The sequence below is a fragment of the Vombatus ursinus genome, unplaced genomic scaffold (assembly GCF_900497805.2).
Source record: "Vombatus ursinus unplaced genomic scaffold, bare-nosed wombat genome assembly UNPS02014813.1, whole genome shotgun sequence".
Taxonomy (NCBI): domain Eukaryota; kingdom Metazoa; phylum Chordata; class Mammalia; order Diprotodontia; family Vombatidae; genus Vombatus; species Vombatus ursinus.
In genome coordinates this window covers 4,342,081-4,363,389 of record NW_020954591.1, presented here as the reverse complement: position 1 = coordinate 4,363,389, position 21,309 = coordinate 4,342,081, and the positions used below count along the sequence as shown (strand labels likewise).

Below are 21,309 nucleotides of genomic sequence, written 5' to 3'. Positions count from 1 at the left end.
GATCAGGAAGAGAAAAATCTAATTTGTCTTCTAAATGATAGTTCTTCAGTTGCTTGAACACAATTGTTATGTCCCCAAAGACTTCATCTCTTCAAGTTGAACATCACTAGTTCCTTAGATCTCATATGTCCCAAACCGTAGGCCTTTCATGATTTTGGTTGCCCTTTTCTAGATGCTTTCTAGCTTATTATTGCCCTTCTTAAAGGCAATCCCCAGGACTCAACATTTCTGAGTATGTCAGATAGCATCTTAAAATGGCAGAAAGCAATGGAATTGTTGTCTACCTAGTTCTGAGCACAGTGTTTCTCTTAATACAGATTCAGATCACATTAGCCTTCTAAGCTTGCCATTCACACCTATAGTCAGTCCACTCTTAAAGTTATTGTCTACTAAAACCCACAGGGCTTGTTTGGGGAAATTACTTTCTAACTATGCCTCCTTTTTACTTAGGAAATTGAATTTTTGAACTCGTGTATACAACTTTATATTTTTTCCTTATTGAATATAATCTTATTAGATTTGGCTTAATGTTCTAGACCTGTCAAGATTTCTTTTTTAATCTTGCCTCTGTCATTCAATGTTTTAGCTAACCCTACCAATGTTCTTTACATTACAACAGGCCTGTCTTTCTGTTTACAGAAGGATAAGATACATTATTCCTGTTCTCCTAAAAGTCTTTGCATTTCTTAACTTATAAAGTTGTTGTTGTTGTTTGTTTGTTTGTTTGTTTGTTTGTTTTTGTTTTTGGCTGGGCAGTGGGGTTAAGTGACTTGCCCAGGGTCACACAGCTAGTAAGTGTCAAGTGTCTGAGGTCAGATTTGAACTCAGGTCCTCCTGACTCCAGGGCTGGTGCTCTATCCATTGTGCCACCTAGTTGCCACTTGAAGTTATTTAAAAAAAATTTGATAACTGTATTTTACTCTAATTGGTTTTCTTTGAAATCTATACATTTTATTTTATACATTTAAAAACTTATAAACCCTTGCTTGATCTTTTCCCCCTGTGTATATTAGCTCAGTTGTCCTAAAAATCTATTCGTCATGGTACTGGCAACTTGTCATGAAATCTTCAGTAAGTTATTTTTATTTCTCAACCTCTCTTCCCAACCAAAAAGTGTGAATCAGCCAGGATTGTTCCAATCTTTCTACATTTTTTCTTCTCTTTCTACATTTTTTTGAAGTCTCCCATGGATTCAGTGTGTCATCTTTATGCAGATAGCACGTGTGTGTGTGTGTGTACATATGTATGCATGTGTGTATATCTATATATCTAACCATCTATATGAACATGTCTGTTGTCCTTTTCTCTCTTAAATTCCAGTCTTGAATTACTATCTATTCGCTGTACATCTTAACCTTGATGTACTTGGGATTTTAAAGTCAGCATTGGTGAAAATGAAACTCAATCCCCCCAACATACAGTTTTGTAAACTTTCTCTCTATTTTTTTTTTTTTTATGGTCCTGCCATTCAGTAGACCCTATGTTCACAACCTTGGAGTAATCCTTGACTCTTTCCTCACCGTCAGCTTTCATGTGCAGTAAATTTTCAAGTCTTGTTGATTTTACCTCCAAAAAATCTCTTGCATTGTCTTTCTACTGATACAGCCTCTACTGTAGTTCACCCACTTTTCAGCTCTCATCTCGATCATTTATAATGTCATCTTAATTGGCCTCCCTGTCTCTAATCTTTTTTTTTTCTCCAAAATATCCATCCTGTAGCTTGATAATTGATTTTCCTGAAACACATATCTGACCTTGTCACCCCTATTGAAAAATTTTCAGTGGCTTCCTTTTTTGCCTCTAGGATTTGCTACCTCCTCACCTGAACATTTAAAGCCCTCTTCCACCTAACCTGGCTCCCACCTATTTTTCTACTTGATATTTTTCTCCTTCACCCATTCTATATTACATTAAAACCATCCTGCTGACTGTTTCGTGTTAGACGTTCTGTCTACTTGTATGCATTTGCACAAGTGGAATCATGTCTGGATGCCTTCTCTCCTCACATATACCTCCTGGAATCTTTAGTTTCCTTCCAGACACAATTCAGGTGACATCTCTGTGTGAGACCCCAAACCCAATTACTAGCACTTTTCTTCTTGAAATTACATTGGATAAATGCTGAATTTACTTCTGAAGACACTGTATCACTCCAGAAGAGTGTAAGTGTTTTGGTGGCAGGGACTATTTCATTTCTTACTTTGTGTCCTCAGAACCTAACACAGTGCTTTGCATTCAGTAGGTATTTAATAAATATTTGTTGAATTTAATAGTACAGTGTATATATAAGAAGAAAGGGTTTGCATCTTCCTGTTTCTTTTCCCCAGAGGAAAAACATTTTTAAAATACTCTGAGATTAGCCCCTGATTATTAGAAATGCCTCCTATTTAGATTTAACTTTTTAGAATCACCTAGACTTTACTTTATAGTTAGAAGCAAAAACAGTTTCCTTATGTGATATCAAGAAATTTTATTATTCTTAAGAATTCCCAAAACTTGGTCAGATCACCTTATCTCTATAGAGCTTCGCTAGGAGGAATCTTGTGAACTTATGTTGTTCCCTGCCTAGCCAAGGGAAAGAAGTCAGTCACTCAGTCAATAAGCATTTTTATATGCTTACTCCATGCCAGGCACTGTGCTGAATGCTGAGGATAGAAAGAAAAGAAAAAAAAATAAGTCATTTCCCATAACTAGCCCACGTTCTAGTAGAGCCAGGAGCCACTTGGAAATCTCCACTGTATCTATGTTAAGGATCTGCAAGCCACTGCTAGGCAACATCAGAACTTTGTTTACTCTAAGATACTATAGTCAGTTTCCCGGTGGAGCATCCTATGCCCAGAGTCTGGGAAAGTATGGACAACTTTGAATAATGTAGTTAGATAATAGTGTGGGCAGTGAAAACTCCCTGGGTTGAATCACTACTGGTATGTCAGTATACAGTATTAAACCTCAGTAGAAAGAGGCAATCTCAGAATCTCCAATTCTTAACAGAACAAAGCATAGCACACCAGTTTTCTTTCTCCTGATTCTGCCTATATCCTCTTCCCATGTTACTTTAATAACTTAGTTGTGTCAACAAGATTCTCCAATCAGAGTCCACACTAAGATTGTGTCCCGTTTTGGTGTACCTTTTACATATAATAGAACCTCATTAATTTCAATTAATTGATATGGTAGGAAGATTAATTACAATTCCTGCAAAATCTAATTAATAGAATAAAGGCAAAATCATTTTATAGAAAAGGTTTGGTATGAGCTTTTTTTTATGTATCAGCCTAACAACAGTTAAATAATTGTTCTGTTTCCTGTTTATGTAATACTATTTAGTAACTGACATTAATTATATTACAGTTGGGAAAATGTGAGTATTGTTTCTTTGTATCTCTCATAGCACTTAGTAGGATATGTTGCATATACTAAGACTTAATAACTGATTGCTGTACTGATTCAGAGACAAGCCTATTTATGCTGTAGTTGAACTCTTTAGAGTTCATGCCACCCAATAGCATTATTATCCATCAAAATAAAGTTTGCACAAAGATCCCAGAACTAAGAAGAGATGGATTTATTTCTGTTTCTATTTTCTTCATTTGTATTCATTTGTATTTCTTAAAAAGAGATAGGAGGGATTCAGATTTTGTGACTAGTTAAGAATGCGTTTGACTAACTTTTGCTGCTTCTTTGGACTTATATGCAGGCGCTCAAGATTACCACAAAGTTGGCTAATGTATCTCCTTTTTCCATGTAAATTCACAATTACTCTAATTATGCAGAAAGTTTCACCTTCATCATATGGTTAAGAAGTAGGGCACCTTCCAATAATTTCACCCCGTGACTCCCCTTAACTTTCAATGGAAAGAAGTTTTCTGAACTGTCTTAGGAGGAAAGAGATCTACCAATTGAAGGGACCTGAGTTGTTTTCCCAGTTGTATAGAGCCAGTTGAGTGACCAGGAGCCTTGAAGCCCCAAGTAACACCTTTCATAGAGTGGAACAAGGAAGGATCGGAGAGAGTCAATTGGAACTGTGTATACAAGCAGTCCATTGTTATCAGATAAGTCTTCCTGGAGGTCAGAACCAAGAAATAGCTTTACTGGAAAGACTTCTCCAATTTCTGGGGTAGCGTTGATTTGTTGAGGACGTGGCTTTTGAGGGATGGCATACCCAGCCATGAGAGTCAGGTGACATGAGCATGACAGGGCATGGTAATATTATTTCATGAGCTTATCCCAGTTTTCAGCTATGCCGCCTGCATGAGGATAGTACAAGAGATGGAAAACCAAGCAGTGGGCTTGGTCTCTGGCCTTCTCAGTGGGTCATCTGATTAGAAGTGTCATTGATTCAGGGTGTCCATAAGGAAGGGAAGGATTTGTTCTGTGGAAGATCTGATAGTTGCTGTCACTATGACAGACATGACTGGTATTGCAGTCTGCCATAACCTAAAATAAGTACCAACTGGACAGGGGCAAACCATTTGCCCTGAGATATAATGGGGGGAGGGGCAACATCAATTTGCCAGTTGGAAACAAGTTGTCAGCTGTGGAAGATTATGCCACACTTATCTTTCAGAGGTGGCAGTTTTGATTGGCATAAAGAACGTAATTGGGCAGAAATAGCTGCCTCATCTTTTGTTAAGAGAATCATATGACCTGCACTTACAACATCATGACATCATACCCCCCTTATCCAAATTGTTCATTAAACCAATTACTCAGTGTCTCATAAAGGCATCACCTGTGTATTCTGTTTAGAGAAGGGCATGTGATATCTTTGTGCAGTGACATGTCCCACCAACAACTGTACGTGTGGGAGACATCCTTCATTTCTTTATTGAGCTTTACCCCTAAGGTCGTTGCTTTTTATTAACTAGCCCTCATCTTTGCAGACTTTAAACTGGGGAATGGGGGAAACACCTCTGACCTAGAGGGCCACACGTGGCCTCTGAGTCCTCACGTGCAGTCCTTTGACTGAATCCAAACTTCACAGAACAAATCCCCTTAATAAAAGGATTTGTTCTGTAAAACTTGGACTCAGTCAAAAGGCCACATCCAAGGACCTAGAAGACCACATGTGACCTCCAGGTCACAGGTTCCCTACCCCTGCTCTAACTCACTTGGCCAGACACATAGTTACTGCCCAGGAATCAGTGTAGGTGAAGTTCTTCTCTGTCACATTTTCTTTAAGGCCCTCTTACCTACCCACTGTGCATTATGCAACTTAGCTCATTTGGAGGACTTGTCAGGATTTCCATCGCTCAATATATCCTGTTAGCAGATTAATGGATACTAAAGCAGCCCAGTTTCATATGCCTCTTGCAGTAGGTAGAGTCATTGATAAACCAGGCACAACAGTGATTCTCAGGAGCCTGTTGACCTCATTGAGGAGTTAGACTATTGGGTTTTGAAGCTTTAGTCTCTTGCATCTTCAAACTCGTAATGGGCAACTCTGGGCAAAGGGTGATGGTATGATCTTATATCATCAGGTAAGTAGCAACTAGAACTCAGTAGAAGGAGAGTATCTTCATTTCAAAAATGTTTTGTTAAGTAACTACTCAAAGGGGCTTGCAGTTCCATAAACCTAATGGTCATTTGGTTTGGCCACCCCCAGTCACCTACCAAAAGCTCTGTTTCGTTTGATCTTTGTGGAGAGAGACCTCTGATAATTTGGAACCCCACAAGATCCTAAAGGCCCAGAGGGGTAAACTGCTGGATGGCCTGCTTTAGATCTTTCAGTGCTGCATCTTGTTCTGTCTCTCCCTTGAAAGAGTTAGACTTGCATGTGACTTGGTGAATGAGGGCCATCAGGATACATAAATGGGGAATATGTATTCTCAAGAACTGGTATTGTCCAGTAAATCTTTCTGCTTCATTTTTAGCTTATGGGAGAGCCAGTGTCAGTAATTTATTCCAAACTGTGTCCAAAATCATCTGGATACTTGCTACCCATTGCTTTCCTCAAAATTTGACTGAGTGGACTAGACTTTCTTGGGGTCAATTTTGTACTCTGTATTCATCCTGTGGGCCATTGTCTGACTTAGGATCTCAGTTAATTCCACTCTTATGTGGAAACATTGTGTCATTAGTGTAGTAGTATACCTCAGTCCCCTGAGGAAGGGATACCTCTTCAGGACCCTGTCCAATAGACTCTGGCAGTTCTAGGGTGTTTAGGTAGCTCTGGAGAAGGATAGTGAAGGTAAATTGGACTCCTTCCCAAGTGATAACAAACTGCTCCTGACTAGTGTCAACCATAAAAATAAAGGGGAAAAAAAAAAGCATTGGAAAGGTCTATAGCCTGTACAGCTTACTACCCTCACCTTGGGTTACTTGGTCTGCCACATTGATAGAGTTGCCTTAGAATGGGCTGTACTGTAGAATAGGGGTGCCATAAATGTGGAATACTTCACATTAGATTTTTTTATATGCTGATTATTCTTATGGAACTTCTTATTTCTAAATTGCTCTTTTAAAATATTTGATTATATGTGCTGGCTCTCTAGAAAGAGTTGGAAATGTAGGTGATATAAAAATGAATATAGCAATAAAGTTTATTTTAGAAATTGATTCTGGAGTATTATAGCCATTAATTAACATTAAAATACTTAAATAATAGTTTGGACTTATGGTATCATTTTTCCATTAAAATTTTAATTTGTATACATGAACTTTTTATAAGATGAATGTTTCAGACAGTTACACATTTGTTTGTAGATGCCTTCTTCTTCCGTTGTTTTATGAACAGAGAATCAATTGTGTTCTGATTTTGTTTCTTTTGTAGGAGAAAAGTTGAAATTATGCACACCCACAGTCTTTTTACTCTTCTTGGAGAGAGGTTGATGCTGCATACAAATACTGTGACTGTTACTACATACAACACACTTTATGAGGTAAAAGAAAAATAATAAATAAAAGCATATGAATAATCCTTATTATTTTATCTTAAATTTATGAATGCCTTAGAGTTTATGTTTTGTATAATTTCATGTTATTGTAGGATTCAATAACAAATTAATTGACCACTTATTAAGCATTAGCTTAATATGTATGTATGTGCTGGGGAATATATCCAGGAGCGGGGAACCTGCAGCCTTGAGGCCACATATGGCCCTCTAGGTCCTTGAGTGTGGTCCTTTGGCTGAATCCAAACTTCACAGAACAAATCCCCTTTTTGGGGATTTGGATTCAGTTTGGATGGTGGTCTCGGGGTCTCTGGTTCCCCAGCCCTGTATAGACTCTATTTTCCTTAAATTTAAGGAAATTTAAAGTCTGATTGGAGAAAGACATACAGAGATAACTATGATTCAAAGGAAAAGTGAAGCCAAAGTGCTGTGACAAGTTTGAAGAATGGAAGATCTTTTTCAGGGGAAATTTGAGAAGTTTCTATAGAAGACATGACATGTGAACCATCCTTGAATGAAACAAGGGACATGACAGATGAAGACAAAGAGAACCCGTTTCTAGCAGCTTATTTAAAGCTGCATAGACAGGAAAGGGCAAGATGAAAACAATCTCATTTGTCTAGAATATATAGATAAATGGACTTAGTATGATTAATATGAGGTAGATATAGAAGTGTAGTTAGGAACAAATTTGGGGAGGGCTTGAATGTTAGAATCAGGAGTTTATTCAGTAAGATGGTGAGTAGCTGCAAAAGGTTTTTGAGTAGAGAAATGGCTTGTTTAAAGTGGTACATTATGCAGTGTTGTGAAGGATGTTTTGGGGATGAGATAGATTATTTTATCTGTCTAAGTGACAGAGCCTTAAAAATCTTAGTTACAGTGGAAAGAGACAGAATCAATAGATGTTGCAGATGTAGAATCATCAGGACCATCAGTTGATTAATTGCATAAGGAATAACAGAAAGGTAGGAATAGGTGATCCTAAAGTTATGAGACTGGGTGACTAGGAGAATGGCATTGTCATCGTGTCAGTAGACAGGGCACAGTTTGGGAAGAAGATATGTTTGGTTTGGGACATGTAGAGTCTGAAATACATCCAGGTGGAAATATGATAAAGACAGTTGAAATTATGGACTTCAAACTCTAGAGAAAGATTGGGAGTGAAGATGTAGATTTGGGTGCCAATTGCATTACTGAACCTTTGAGTTTGCATTTGATCATCAAGGAAGAGAGTATAATGAGAAAATAAATAAAGGTCAATTGTTGCACTTTGGATGATACCCCTTTTAAAGGGACATGAACAAAATGAGGAGACAGCAAAGGAACAAAGAAAGACTAATCAGAGAGGTAGAATGAAAATTGAAAGAGAGAGAGTTGTCAGGGAAACCAGTGAAGACAATGAACGGATTGGATAATAATGTCCGGTGCTACATAGAAGTCAAAGAATACAGTAAGAAAAAACTCTTCATTTGATTTAAAAGTAAGTAGCTCATTAATGATTGTGGAAAGAGCTTTTTCAGTAGAATGCTGGAGATGGAAGTTTGGCTGCAAGAAATTGAGAAGTGGATGATTAGTGAGGAAGGGACATAGCAAGTCTATTTCTAGACATTGGGCAATAAAGGGAAAAAAAGAGATAGCCTTATAATTTGAATGGATGTCAAGTTCAAGGGAAGGTTTTTGTTTAATGCTGAAGGAAACCTGAGCGTTTTTGTGAATTGAGTGGTAGGAACCATTGTTGTTCAGTTATCTGACTCTTCATGACCCTTTTAGGTTTTTCTTGAAATGATACTGGAATGGTTTGCTTTTTCCTTCTCCAGTGGATTAAGGTAGAGGTTAACTGACTTGCCCAGCATTGTACAGCTAGTAAGTTTCTAAGGCCAGATTTGAACTCCAGTCTTCTGGCCTCTAGGCCCAGCAGTCTATCCTCTGAGCCACCTAGCGGCCTCTTCAAAAGTGATTAATCCCTAATATATTTTACCATCTCTGGAAAGAGGGAAAGGGAAGTAGATGGGATGCCACTGGTGTCTGTCATCGGGAGCAGGATTAGTAAAACAGGTTTTTTAATCAGTTTTTATTGATGATTTTTTTATATCACCATAGCATCCTTCTCTCCCTTCCAGATTAGTATTTTTAACACCCCCCCAAAAGGAAAAAAATCAATATAACTAATTACTACATAAAAAAATCTGAAAATATGTGAAATGTGTAACACCTGTGGGCCTCTCACCTCCACAAAGGGTTGGTTTAGAATTATCTTCTTATATCTTTTCTTTTGAGCTATGCTAGTTTTTATAATTTTGTTTTTATATTTCTTTCCATTTTCATTCTAGTCATTGTGAGGTTTTTTTGTTATTTTGTCAAGTTCTATGAAGTGTCCCTTTGATAATTTGATTGGCATATAGCATTAAAAGAATAAATTAGCTTTCGCTGTATTGTCATTTTTATTATATTGGCATTGCCTAGCCATCACTACTAAATATCCCTCCTGCTATTTAAGGTATTCATTTTTTCCTTAAGGAGCCTTTTGTAATTGAATATATAAGAGTCTTGTATGTAGCAAAGCAACTTTAACCCAGCACATAATTCTCACTTGAACTCACTGTCATTGCCCCGTCAGGCACCATTGTAGTGGCTTGTGACCCCACAAGTTTCGATATCCTTCACATTTTAATCTTTTGCTCATACCTTCTTCTTCTTCCTTTTTTTTTCCCCCTGATTACTTTGATTTTGCCTCCTCCTACTATAATTACCTTTTCCAAATTATCAGGGGTCATTGATAATTTGGATAATCTTGCCCCCATGCTAAGTTTAGGAACAAAACTGTCTTCTAATTGATCACCTTTTGTCTTCCCTTGCTTTGTGCCAAAATCTTTTGATATAGCTTAAAAGGTAGATTATGCTTATCAATAATATCAATAAATTATTTTGTTAGCTTCCTGTGTAAATAGAACTACTAGCTTCTTAGAGCAAAACCCAAACTATCAAACCAGAAGAAATACAAATCAGAAAATAGTTTTCCATGCAACTAGAATGCCAACTTGACTTATTTAAACAAAATTTTGATTGTGAGAAAAAATAAATTAAATGAATGGAGGAAATGTCATTGATTTTGGTAGTGTCATACGGAATTTTAAGCCATGTGTTTTTTACCATAATTAGTTGCCATATTAAAGAGAGCAATGGAGCCGCCCCTCCACCCTACCACCACTCTCCCAATAAGTTTATACCTAATCTCTTTGTCAGAGAGAGAGAGATTATTTCTAAGGGCAATACTGATTTAAAATACAAAGAGATTTGTTAAACTTTATGGAGAATGATGGTGCAAGAGTATAAGTCAGTAGTCAGTCAATTCAGTGAATGCTAGATGAAAACTAACCTTTATTAAACTTCTGCCTGTTCTAGGCACTGTGTAAAACACTGGGGATACAGAAAAAAAGATAAGAAGACCAAAAAACAAATCAACCAGCTCTTCCTTTCAAGAAGCATATAGTGTATAGGGGCGATAAAATGCAAATAACTATATATAAATAAGATACAGATATAGAGGATAACTTAAGTAGTCTCAGAGAGAAGACACTGGGGTTAAGGAGGACTGGGAAAGGCTCCATACAGAAGATGTGACTTAAGTTGAGACTTGAAAGATGCGAAAAGAAGCTAGGAAGTGGATATTAGACAGGAAAATGTTTCAGACCTTGGGAAAGCCAGTGAAAAGGCTTATGGTGGGAGATAGGATTTTAAGAAAAGAGCAAGGAGGACAGTGTCAATGGATCTCAGAGTATACAGAGTGGAGTAAGGTGTGAAAAGACTGGAAAGGTAGGAAGGAACCAGGTTACCAGGTTAAAGACCAAACAATTTTTAATTTGATTCTGGAGGTAATAGGAATCCTGGAAATTTTTTTTTGCCTAAGGTGGTGATATGGTTACATCTTTGTTTTAGAGAGATTGGTTTTACACCTGGGTGTAGGGGGAGATTTGTGACAGAGGGACCAAAGGAGAACAGAGGAATATTACCATAAATGATGTGTGAGGTGATGGGATCTGTGACAATGTGGTGGCAGTGGAGGGGACATCTAAGAGCGATGTTTGGAAGGTAGAAATGACAGGACTTGACGAATGAATGTGTTGTTTTTAGAGAGAGTAAAGAGTTGAGGATGTCACCTAGGTTTTGAGCCTGGGTAGTTGGAAGTTATGGTGCTACTCTCAACAGTACTAGAGAAGTTAAGAAGCAGGAATGGTTTGGAGGTAAAGATAATGAGTCCAATTTTGGACATGTTGTGTTTAATAGGTATACACGACATCCATTTAAAGATGTCTATTAGGCAGTTGGAGATGGATAACTGCAAAAGGAAAAAAAATTAAATGAATGTTGGCATGAATAACAACTAATGAAAATCAATATAAAAGAATTGAAGAATTTAATTAGAAAGAGATTAGAACTCCAGGGCTTAGCCAGCCAGGCATCTTACCATCTCCACTACCACTGCCCACTTTTCCCTACTGGGTCCAGTGATGTTCCAGACCAAGGTCCATAAATTAATCCACTCAGTTTTGGGAACCGTGCTGGAGTGGAAGGAACTGGCATCTTGTTCTCTACTTTACTGCTTCTACACATGAGTTGTATTTCTCCCCCAACAGTTAGCTCACCTCTTCCCCACAGTGCACACTCATGAGCATGTACACACACACTCACACACACTCATACTTTTCACCTCTTGCTGAGAGCACTATAAATCATAATTACTACCTTTGCTACCAGAATGTGTTTGATAGTGTGCTGACCTACTGCCTATATAAAACACTCTGATTCCTGACCTACATTCTCAAGTATGTGCTATATCTAGGAGAATGTAAGTAAGCTCCTTGAGAATAGAGGTTGTCTCACTCTTGTACTTTGAGTCCCATTGCCACCCCTATTAGATATTTAATACTTGTTTATGAATTGATTGATTTGATTAAAAAAAACAGAATAAGTATGGAAAAGTCCTGCATAAATTTTCGTTTTAATAAATTCTTCACCATCAAGGATAGTAAAGCTCCATACATTTGGACTTTTAACATCACAGTCCTGGATATGCTTCTAGTAAAAATGGAAGTGGAAACAGAGAAAACATGTGAAGGAAGCAACCGAATAAACCAAGTCCGTATTGGAGGTGACACATTTATGAGTGTATTGAGGGGTTGTTTGATCAATATATCTAAAAGAGAACATTATACAAAGTTGTGGAAAATTTTTTGTATATTTTTACTACCAAAAAAGGTGACCAAGCAAACATAAATAACTGTTGATCCTTGTGTTTATTTTCACGCACACATACACACACATTTTTGTATAGGGAGAGTAATCTACATGTTCATCAAGGGCCTCCTTGATGGGGAATTAGAAGGGATCAGGTGAACTTTTGCAAATCGTGTTTTACATCACACCAAAAGCGTAATATTGCTTTTTTTTAGGTTTATTGATTTAAAAAAAAAATTCCCTGACACTTCCCATTTATCTCCCCCAAGCTAAATGAACCCTGCCCTATTTTTAGAAAAATGTAGTTAAGTAAAACAAATAACATCTTGGCCTTGAGTGCCAAGACAATAAATGACCTAATCCAAGCATATCACTTCTTGCTTCTCTGACAAGAAGAGGGAAGCATTCTTTAACGTTAGTACTTTGATGTCACAGCTGGTCATGGAATTGATCTATTGGGTTGTCTTGGAGTGTTTTTCTTTACATTACTATCATCATTGTTTAAATTGTTCCTTAGTTTTTGCTTACTTTACTTTGTCAGTTCATAAAAAATTTCCCGTTATTCTGACTTCTTCATATTCCTTATTTTTATGATGTAATAATATATCATATTTATAATCAAAATTCGTTCAGCCATTTCCTGATTTATTAGCATCCGGTTTGTTTCTGGTTCTTTGTTACCACAAAAGGTGCTGTTGCAATTGATCTTTATCTCTGTGTTTGACCTCCTTGGGGTATATAAGGTGTCCCAAAAGTCTTACCATAGCTTTAAGCATTAGTTGTTTAAAACTGTACTAAGACTTTCAGGGTACTTTTATTACTCGTAGTAGTATTATCTGGTGTATGGATGTGTATAGAGTGATGACTTTTTAAGTATAATTCCAAATTGTTTTTAGAAAGGTCAGACAATTCACAACTCTACCAGTGATATATTTAGTGTGCCACTTTATACAGAGACTTGGACATTTACCATTTTCAGCTTTTATTATCTTTGCTAATTCAATGGGTATGAGATAAAACTTCAGAGTTTTAGTTTTTTCAAATTTTCCTTTCTCTTAATATAATTTGGAGCGTTTTCTCATGGTTGTTTGTAGTTTTAGTTCTTTTTTGAAAACATGTTTATGTTCTTTGATAGTTTATTGAGAAATAGCTCTTATTCTTACATATTTATATAATTTTCTTATTTTGTTGTTAAGTCATTTTTACTTGTGTCTGACTTTGTGATCCCTTCTTGGCAAAGATACTGGAGTGGTTTGCCATTTCCTTCTCCAGCTCTATAATACTAGGTTCCCCTTTTTCCTACTCTTTTTGTTGTTTTTCTTGAAATTCTTCAACTTTGTTCAACCAGATGAATTTAATTACAGTCTATTCCTATGGTACTTCAGTACCATAGTATTTTGATTAATCACATAAAATCTATAAATTAATTGAGATTATATCATCTCTATTAGGCTGTTTTGGCCCAATCATGTACCATGAATGTGTCTTTTATTATTTTAGTCTTTATTTCTGTCAGGAATGTTTTGGAGTTGTACAAGTTCTAGTTGTGCCTTGGTAGGCTAACTCACAGATATTTTTATACCTTTTGTACCTATTTTAAATAGGATTTCCTTTTTTACTTCCACCAGGTATTGTTTTGCTAGTAATATATAGAAAGATTGATGCTTTTGTGGTGTTATTTTATAACCTGCTACTTTACTGAAGTTATGGATCATATAAAATTTTTTTATTGAATCTTTGGGATTCTCTAAATCATCATATCTTTGTCAGATAGTTAATTTTGCATTTTCTTTGCCTCTAGTTCTCTTAATTCCTTCTTTTCTCTCTCCCATATTTTTCCTTCCCTCTCTCCCTCCCTTCCTTTATGCCTTTTTTTTTTTTGCTTTTTAGTGAGGCAGTTGGGGTTCAGTGACCTGCCCAGGGTCACACAGCTAGTAAGTGTCAAGTGTCTAAGGTCAGATTTGAACTCAGGTCCTCCTAACTCCAAGACCAGAGCTCTGTGCACTGTGCCATCTAGGTGCCCCCCCTTTGTGCCTTTTTGCTATAGCTAGGTTTTTTAGAACTATACCAAATAATAATAGTGAGAGTGGATATGCTTGCTCTTGACCTCTTGCTTTACTTATCACAATGACATCTTGTATTGCTATTAGAAATACTACTAACTCTCAGTTTTAGATAAACTACTGTTTATCATATTTAAAAAGGTGCATTTATTCATATGTGCCTATTTTTTCATAAGTGAGGTGTATATATTGAGGGAGATATTTCCCACATCTTTTAATATAATCATTTAAAAATTATTTTTATGTTAATATGAACTGCATTCTTTATATTTTAGATTTTGACAGAGCAAGTGTGCACTCAGGTTGTACATAAGCCACATCCAGAGCCAGATTCTACAGTGAAAATTCAGAATCCAAGTAAGTAAATCTTAATATCTTTTTGTAACCTGATTAACTTAGATTACTTGAATCAGAAGTGTTTTTCTTTAATTTTTAAAATCTTAATTTTTTTTTGAATTTTTGTAAATCTCATGACCATTTTGACTTATTCTCACACCCGCTACAGAAGTTGTAGTTAATAAATAATTATTCAATTGCAGAAGTAGATTTTATATGATTTTAATTGTATTATAACTTTTTTGCTCATTTACAGTGATTCTTAAAGTTGTGGCAACCTTGTTAAAAAACTCTACACCAAGTGCAGAACTAATGGAAGTCCGCCGATTATTTTTATCTGACATGATAAAACTTTTCAGCAATAGCCGTGAAAACAGGAGGTATATACTTTGAATATTTTGTGATTAATTTTTTTCTCCTCTCAACTTTGAATTTTAATTTTTCTGCTGCTGTAAGTTAATAGGATGTTTGAAATCATTAGAGTACCTATATAATATCAGATGATGAGTTTGTGCCAAGTTTGCTGCTTTATGTAGAGAAAAACTTTTTTTCAGTTTACACATACACACACATGCATATGTAGGTAGTATATGCACACATTTCTACATATATGCACATATGCAAGCATATGTGTATCTCATTTATATATGTGGAAATTATACTAATAGGCTATCAGTAGCACTTAGACTTGTTTTTCCAGTTTGGTAATGGATTTGCATTCTTCTTACCAGTTTCTGTGATGACAAAGTTTGTGCATGAGCTAAATTGTTAGCAGGGTATATTTTGTGACCTTGAAACAGAGAAATATTATTGGTATATAGGGTTCGAAGCTAGTAAATTATTCAATCGAAACAGCAAAAATAAATTGTTTCAGAATACCAGTCTCTTTTGCCACTCTTTTTAATTTTTTCCCTTATGGAGTAATATGTTTTCTGAAAGCACAGGGTATCCCAGAACAGAAAACTGTCTTGTCTTGCTTGCGTTTACAGCCTTGTCTCCTCTAGGATTATATAGGATATTTAAATTTTTAACATAATAATTGTTGAGATTTTTATTTAATGTGATGGGAGGAATAATTGGTGTCCCTCCCAGTCTCCATTCCCTTGTTTACTATAAGTTTTACTATAAATTTCCTTTGCTTTTGCGAATTTCTTTTCATTCCCCTTTTTAAAACCATGATGAATATTTGGCATGGTTTACATAGGTGAAATTTTATTTTTCAAAAGTAGAAGAATATTTGTTGCATTCAAAATGTGTCAATTTGGAATTTTATTTAGATTTTTAAAAGAAATAATCTTTTTTTTTCCCCCTAGATGTTTACTTCAGTGTTCAGTGTGGCAGGACTGGATGTTTTCTCTTGGCTATATTAATCCCAAAAATTCTGAAGAACAGAAGATTACAGAAATGGTGTACAATATTTTTCGGATCCTTTTATATCATGCAATAAAGTATGAATGGGGCGGCTGGAGAGTCTGGGTGGACACACTCTCAATAGCCCATTCAAAGGTACCAAACTAATTTGAAAGCTATGTTGAATCATATTGGATCTCAGGCCTTTTAAAAATAGTTTAGTGCCATCTTGTGGATAGCACAAATTATGACCAATTTAGTTAAAAGAAAATGTGGGTGTGTGTTGTTTTTTTTAAAAATAGAATCATTTTCTTTTAAAGCTTACATACATAATCTAACTGTCTCATTTTATGTGTTTGCTCACGTGGGCATGTCTATGTACCAGTATTTCTATATAGCATAGTATTATAAAATCTAATTTAAAATTATAAGAGGCCTTCGAGGTCATTAGTCCAAATCCCCACATTTTACAGATGAAGAAACTGAAGCTTAATGCAGGTAATAACTTTTCCGAGTTCACATATTATAAATGATTGGACGAAGATTTTAAATTCATGTTCTCTGACACCAAATACTCATGTTCTCGACACGAAACCATATCACAATACTGTGAGTTTTTTCTACTGCACCATATTTCTTTTCATTTAAAAAAGAAAGCTAAAACCACAGGCTCCAAGTAATTACAATTTGTAAAAATAACATTACCTTACATTTTAGATAACCTTTTAAATTTTGCAAAATGCTTTTATAAATATTGTTATTTGTATTCATGATCTTTTCTTCTTTGTGAGTTTTAAAATTTGTTGATGTACTATTAATTTTACGAGATTTTTGTAGTTACAATAATTAGTATTTATTGGTCTGATTCAACTTTCTTCATTTTGCATCATTTCATATAAATCTTTCCATATTTCTTTGTATTATTCACATTTGTCATTTCTCATGACACAGTAATTCCATTTCATAGGTTGAAATTTGGTCAACAGTTCCTCATTTATCTATTGGTAGTTTCAAGTTTTTTTTTATTGTTATTTATGGATAAAGTTTCTATGAATATTTCATTAAGATTGGTCTTTTTTCCCTCCTTTTAATAGTAACCTTAGCAAATAGTCATCATAGAGATCATTTGATTAAAGGGTATAAATTGTCTTGTGTCTCTCAACCTTTATTTCCATAAGACTTCCCGAAATGACTGTATCATTTCTCAGTTTCTCTAGAGCCCTGGTCATGCAAATTTTGGTAGTTTTTGAAATTAGCGGTTAAGTTGGCTATTTTAAACTTAAGACTCTGAAAATCTAAAAATAAAGTCACTCATTTTGTTGTGTAGTGGATATAGTACAAAATTGAAAGTCAGAATAATTCTAGCTAGTCTTGGCTCTGCCATAAATTGTATGTGAACTTGAGCAAATCAAACTTCATCCTTAAAATGAGTTGCTATTTTAGTTGCTCTCTACAAAGTTGTTTTGAGCATTAAAATTCTCTAATTCTTTCTTCTCAGTGTTAATTTATCATCACGTGTGTAAGCTTTAGTGATTTTTAATACTTTACAATTTGCTATTTGATGTGAGCTATTATTAGAAATGCACTTGAATTTTCTCCATATTCATAACTTGCTTTTATTACTAGACATCATAGCACACGGTGAGGGGGAGGGGACCCAAAAAGGAAATTAAGTTGTCTCGTCACATGACTTTATCCTGAGCATACCAAGGCTAAGCATATTCTTTCAGCTTCACAATGAACCCAAAATAGAGAGATTTGTGCTTTTAAGTAATTTATAAATGCATTGATTTTCAAATAAACATGTCTTTGTCTCAATTATACCTTTTAGATATAATTAATAAAACTTAATCATATAATAAGTTGCATATTATGCATAGGTATATGTCCATGTTTAGTTTGCTAATATCTCAGAGTAGGGGGAGGATTGAATGTGAGATGTTGAGGAGAATGGAGTATATATAGCAGGCTATTAAGTGAATAGGAAGTGAAAAAGAACATAAGCATTTAAGTCAGAGAACTTGAGTTTGACTCTTGTGTCTTACCACTTACTATCATTTTGACTTCGCCTAAGCCATTTTACCTCTTGAGGCATCATTTATTAAACTGTAGAATGAGTTGTGCTAGATGGTCCATAAAGTCCCTTCTCCCTTTCAGTCCTATGATTGATTCTAACACCCTAGATCATTTGTTTTTTTACTAAGGCCCTTCCTACCTCCTCTCCTTTGCTTTGCTGTACATTGATTAGTTTAAATTCATTGTACCTTCCTTACTGAGCATTTGAGGAGAGGCAACCTTGTGATTTATCAGTCTAGAATTCTTAGTGTAAAAAATTCCTTTTTCTATTGGAGGAATGGGCTTTTCTATAATAGTCTTAGAGATATAGTTCTTGTTTTTGTTGTTCAGTCATTTTCAATCATGTCCGACTCTTCATGACTACATTTAGGGTTTTCTTGGCGAAGATAGGAGTGGTTTGCCACTTCCTTCTCCAGTTCATTTTACAGATAAGTCAAGCAGGGTTAAGTGACTTGCTTAAGGCCACACAGCTTGTGTCTGAAGCCAGATTTGAACACAGGAAGATAAACCTTCCTGACTTCAAACCTGGCACTCTATCTACTGCATCACCTAGCTGCCCTTTACAGAAATCTTAGAGACTTATTAGAGCACTGTTTGGGAGCACCAAGGGATTAATTGACTTCTCTCTGATCACGTAGCTAATATGTGTCACAGGTAGAATTTGAACCCAAGCCTTTCTTATTTTAAGCCACCTCTCTATCCACTATGCCATGCTTTCTTAATGAAGATTAAAATGTGCTAAATTTTAAAACTTAAATTTTTTTTTTCTTTATGAGAATAATTTCGCTATCATAATCTTACCTTACTGGCCTCATCAATCATTTTGCTTCTGTTTTTTACATTCAAGGTATAGTATATCTTTTAAACATCACTTATGTGTCTTGTTTTTAAGGTCACCTATGAAGCTCACAAGGAATATCTAGCCAAAATGTATGAAGAATATCAAAGACAAGAGGAAGAAAACATTAAAAAGGGAAAGAAAGGGAATGTGAGCACTATATCAGGTCTCTCATCTCAGGCAACTGGGGCAAAAGGTGGAATGGAAATCAGAGAAATAGAAGATCTTTCACAAAGTCAAAGCCCAGAAAGTGAAACTGATTATCCTGTCAGTACAGATGCCCGGGACTTGCTCATGGCAACAAAAGTATCAGATGATGTTCTGGGAAATTCAGATAGACCAGGAGGTGGTGTACATGTGGAGGTACATGATCTTTTAGTGGATATAAAAGCAGAGAAAGTGGAAGCAACAGAAGTAAAGCTTGATGATATGGATTTGTCACCTGAGACTTTAGTTACTGGAGAAAATGGTGCACTTGTGGAGGTTGAATCTTTGTTGGATAATGTATACAGTGCTGCTGTTGAGAAGCTTCAAAACAATGTCCATGGAGGTGTTGGCATCATTAAAAAGAGTGAAGAAAAGGATAATGGCCCATTGATAACATTGGCTGATGAGAAAGATGAACCTACCAATAATAGTACCTCATTTATTTTTGACAAAATTCCTAGCCAAGAAGAGAAACTAATTCCTGAACTCTCTAGTAATCATATTATTCCAAATGTGCAGGAAACTCAAGTACATCTTAGTGTTAGTGATGATCTTGGATTGCTTGCTCATATGACTAGTAGTGTTGACTTAACTTGTACATCAAGCATAATAGAAGAAAAAGAATTCAAAATTCATACAACTTCAGATAGAATGAGTAGCATTTCTGAAAGGGAATTAGCTTCATCCTCTAAAGGATATGCTGAGATGACTGCTACAACACTTGAAACAGAGTCTTGTGGTAGTAAAATTGTGCCTAATATTGATGCAGGAAGCATAATTTCAGATACTGAAAGATCTGATGATGGTAAAGAAGCAGGAAAGGAAATCAGGAAGATCCAGACCACTACTACAACTCAAGTAAGTTATAGTACATGAGTTATAAAAATTAAATGAAAAATGTACCTGAGATATTGTTTATAATTTCTTTATGGTGATATCAAATTATCATTATTTTAATTTTTCCTTATGATTTAGTGGTCATATCTGTGTAGAATAAAGTGTTGCTCAGTATTGACTAGATGTATTTCTTGGCCAAAGTTCCATTATTAACACCATACTCATTTTACTTACTAAGATTTACCTAGCAGTAAGCAATGCTTACTTACTTTTCTACCACAGGAAAAAAAAATTATATGCAGAAACATCACTGCTGGATTGTCCAATTATTAAGGTAAATAAAACAAAGGAAAAAGTGACTTCAATCTTTAAGTCATTCATTTCATTCATTTATTCAGTATTTCAGAAGAATTTGTGTGCAGACAGATATGGTCAACTCATAGGATCATAGATTTAGAGCTGGAAAGGACGTAAAGGCCATCTAATCCAACCTCCTCATTCTGTAGATAAGGGAACCAAGGCCCAGAAAGTGACTTGCCTTAAGGACGTAGAGGTAGTAAACAGCAGAATGGAGCTTTGACTTGTCAAACTGACTCCAAATTGAGCACAGAACAGACTACAAAGGACACAACTTAGGTTAGATCCTGTCCCTGTGCTTGTAGCATTTCATTTCAATAGTTAATAAAATCTTTGTGTAAGCTAAATAGGTTTTATGTGCAAAGGTTATAGGAATAGCAACTATGTGTTGTCTTCAGTTGATTTTTTTTTATATCTTCTTATTTCCACTGTTCTTTTAATGTCTTTGAGACAGAAATTGATGTATTATAATTAAAGTTTTCATACTTGGATTCAAAGAAATCACTTCTGCAAAAAATAAAAGTTAGGGGAGGTATGGTTATATATTAGTTTGACTGAAAAAAAATTTGATTGTTTTAATGTACTGCACACTCATTGTGAATTAGCAATATAATGTGGCGGTCAAAAATCTAATGTAATCTTGGCCTGTATTAAGAGGGCAATAAGGAGATAATTGTCCCTCTGTACACTCACATGAGCTAACTACATCTGGAATATAGTATTCAGTTCTGGGTGCTGAAGTTTAAGTACATTGATAAACAGGAGACTGTACAGAGGACCACTGGGATCGTGAAAGAGCCTTGAGTTCCTATCACATGAAGATAAGTGAAAGAAACTGGGGATGCCTAGAATGGAGAGGAGAACTGGGGAGGGGGACATGATAGTTATCTATATAAATATATGTAAAGAGGTATCATATATGAGGAATGAGAATAGTTCTATTTGGCGCCCAAGGGCAGAACTAAAACAGTAAATGCATAGAAATTGTAAAAAGACCAATTTAAATTGAATGTTAGGAAGAATTTTCTAACAATTGCTGTTTTTCCAGTCATATCTTACTCTTCATGACCTCATTTGGAGTTTTCTTGGCTAAGATACCGGAGTGTTCTCCCATTTC

The 21,309-nt window shown here is 35.6% G+C and overlaps 1 protein-coding gene across 5 annotated transcripts in view; it reads left to right on the top strand.

Annotated features, from left to right (window-relative positions):
• The window catches only part of NBEA (neurobeachin), a 769,899-nt gene that overhangs the window by 201,773 nt on the left and 546,817 nt on the right, over nucleotides 1-21,309 (top strand). For all 5 annotated transcript variants that reach the window (XM_027877685.1, XM_027877686.1, XM_027877684.1 and 2 more), the window contains exons 18-22: nucleotides 6,773-6,881; nucleotides 14,467-14,548; nucleotides 14,784-14,907; nucleotides 15,841-16,033; nucleotides 18,846-19,856. In XM_027877685.1, the coding sequence (XP_027733486.1) occupies nucleotides 6,773-6,881; nucleotides 14,467-14,548; nucleotides 14,784-14,907; nucleotides 15,841-16,033; nucleotides 18,846-19,856 (1,519 nt within the window). The remainder of the gene's footprint in view (nucleotides 1-6,772; nucleotides 6,882-14,466; nucleotides 14,549-14,783; nucleotides 14,908-15,840; nucleotides 16,034-18,845; nucleotides 19,857-21,309) is intronic.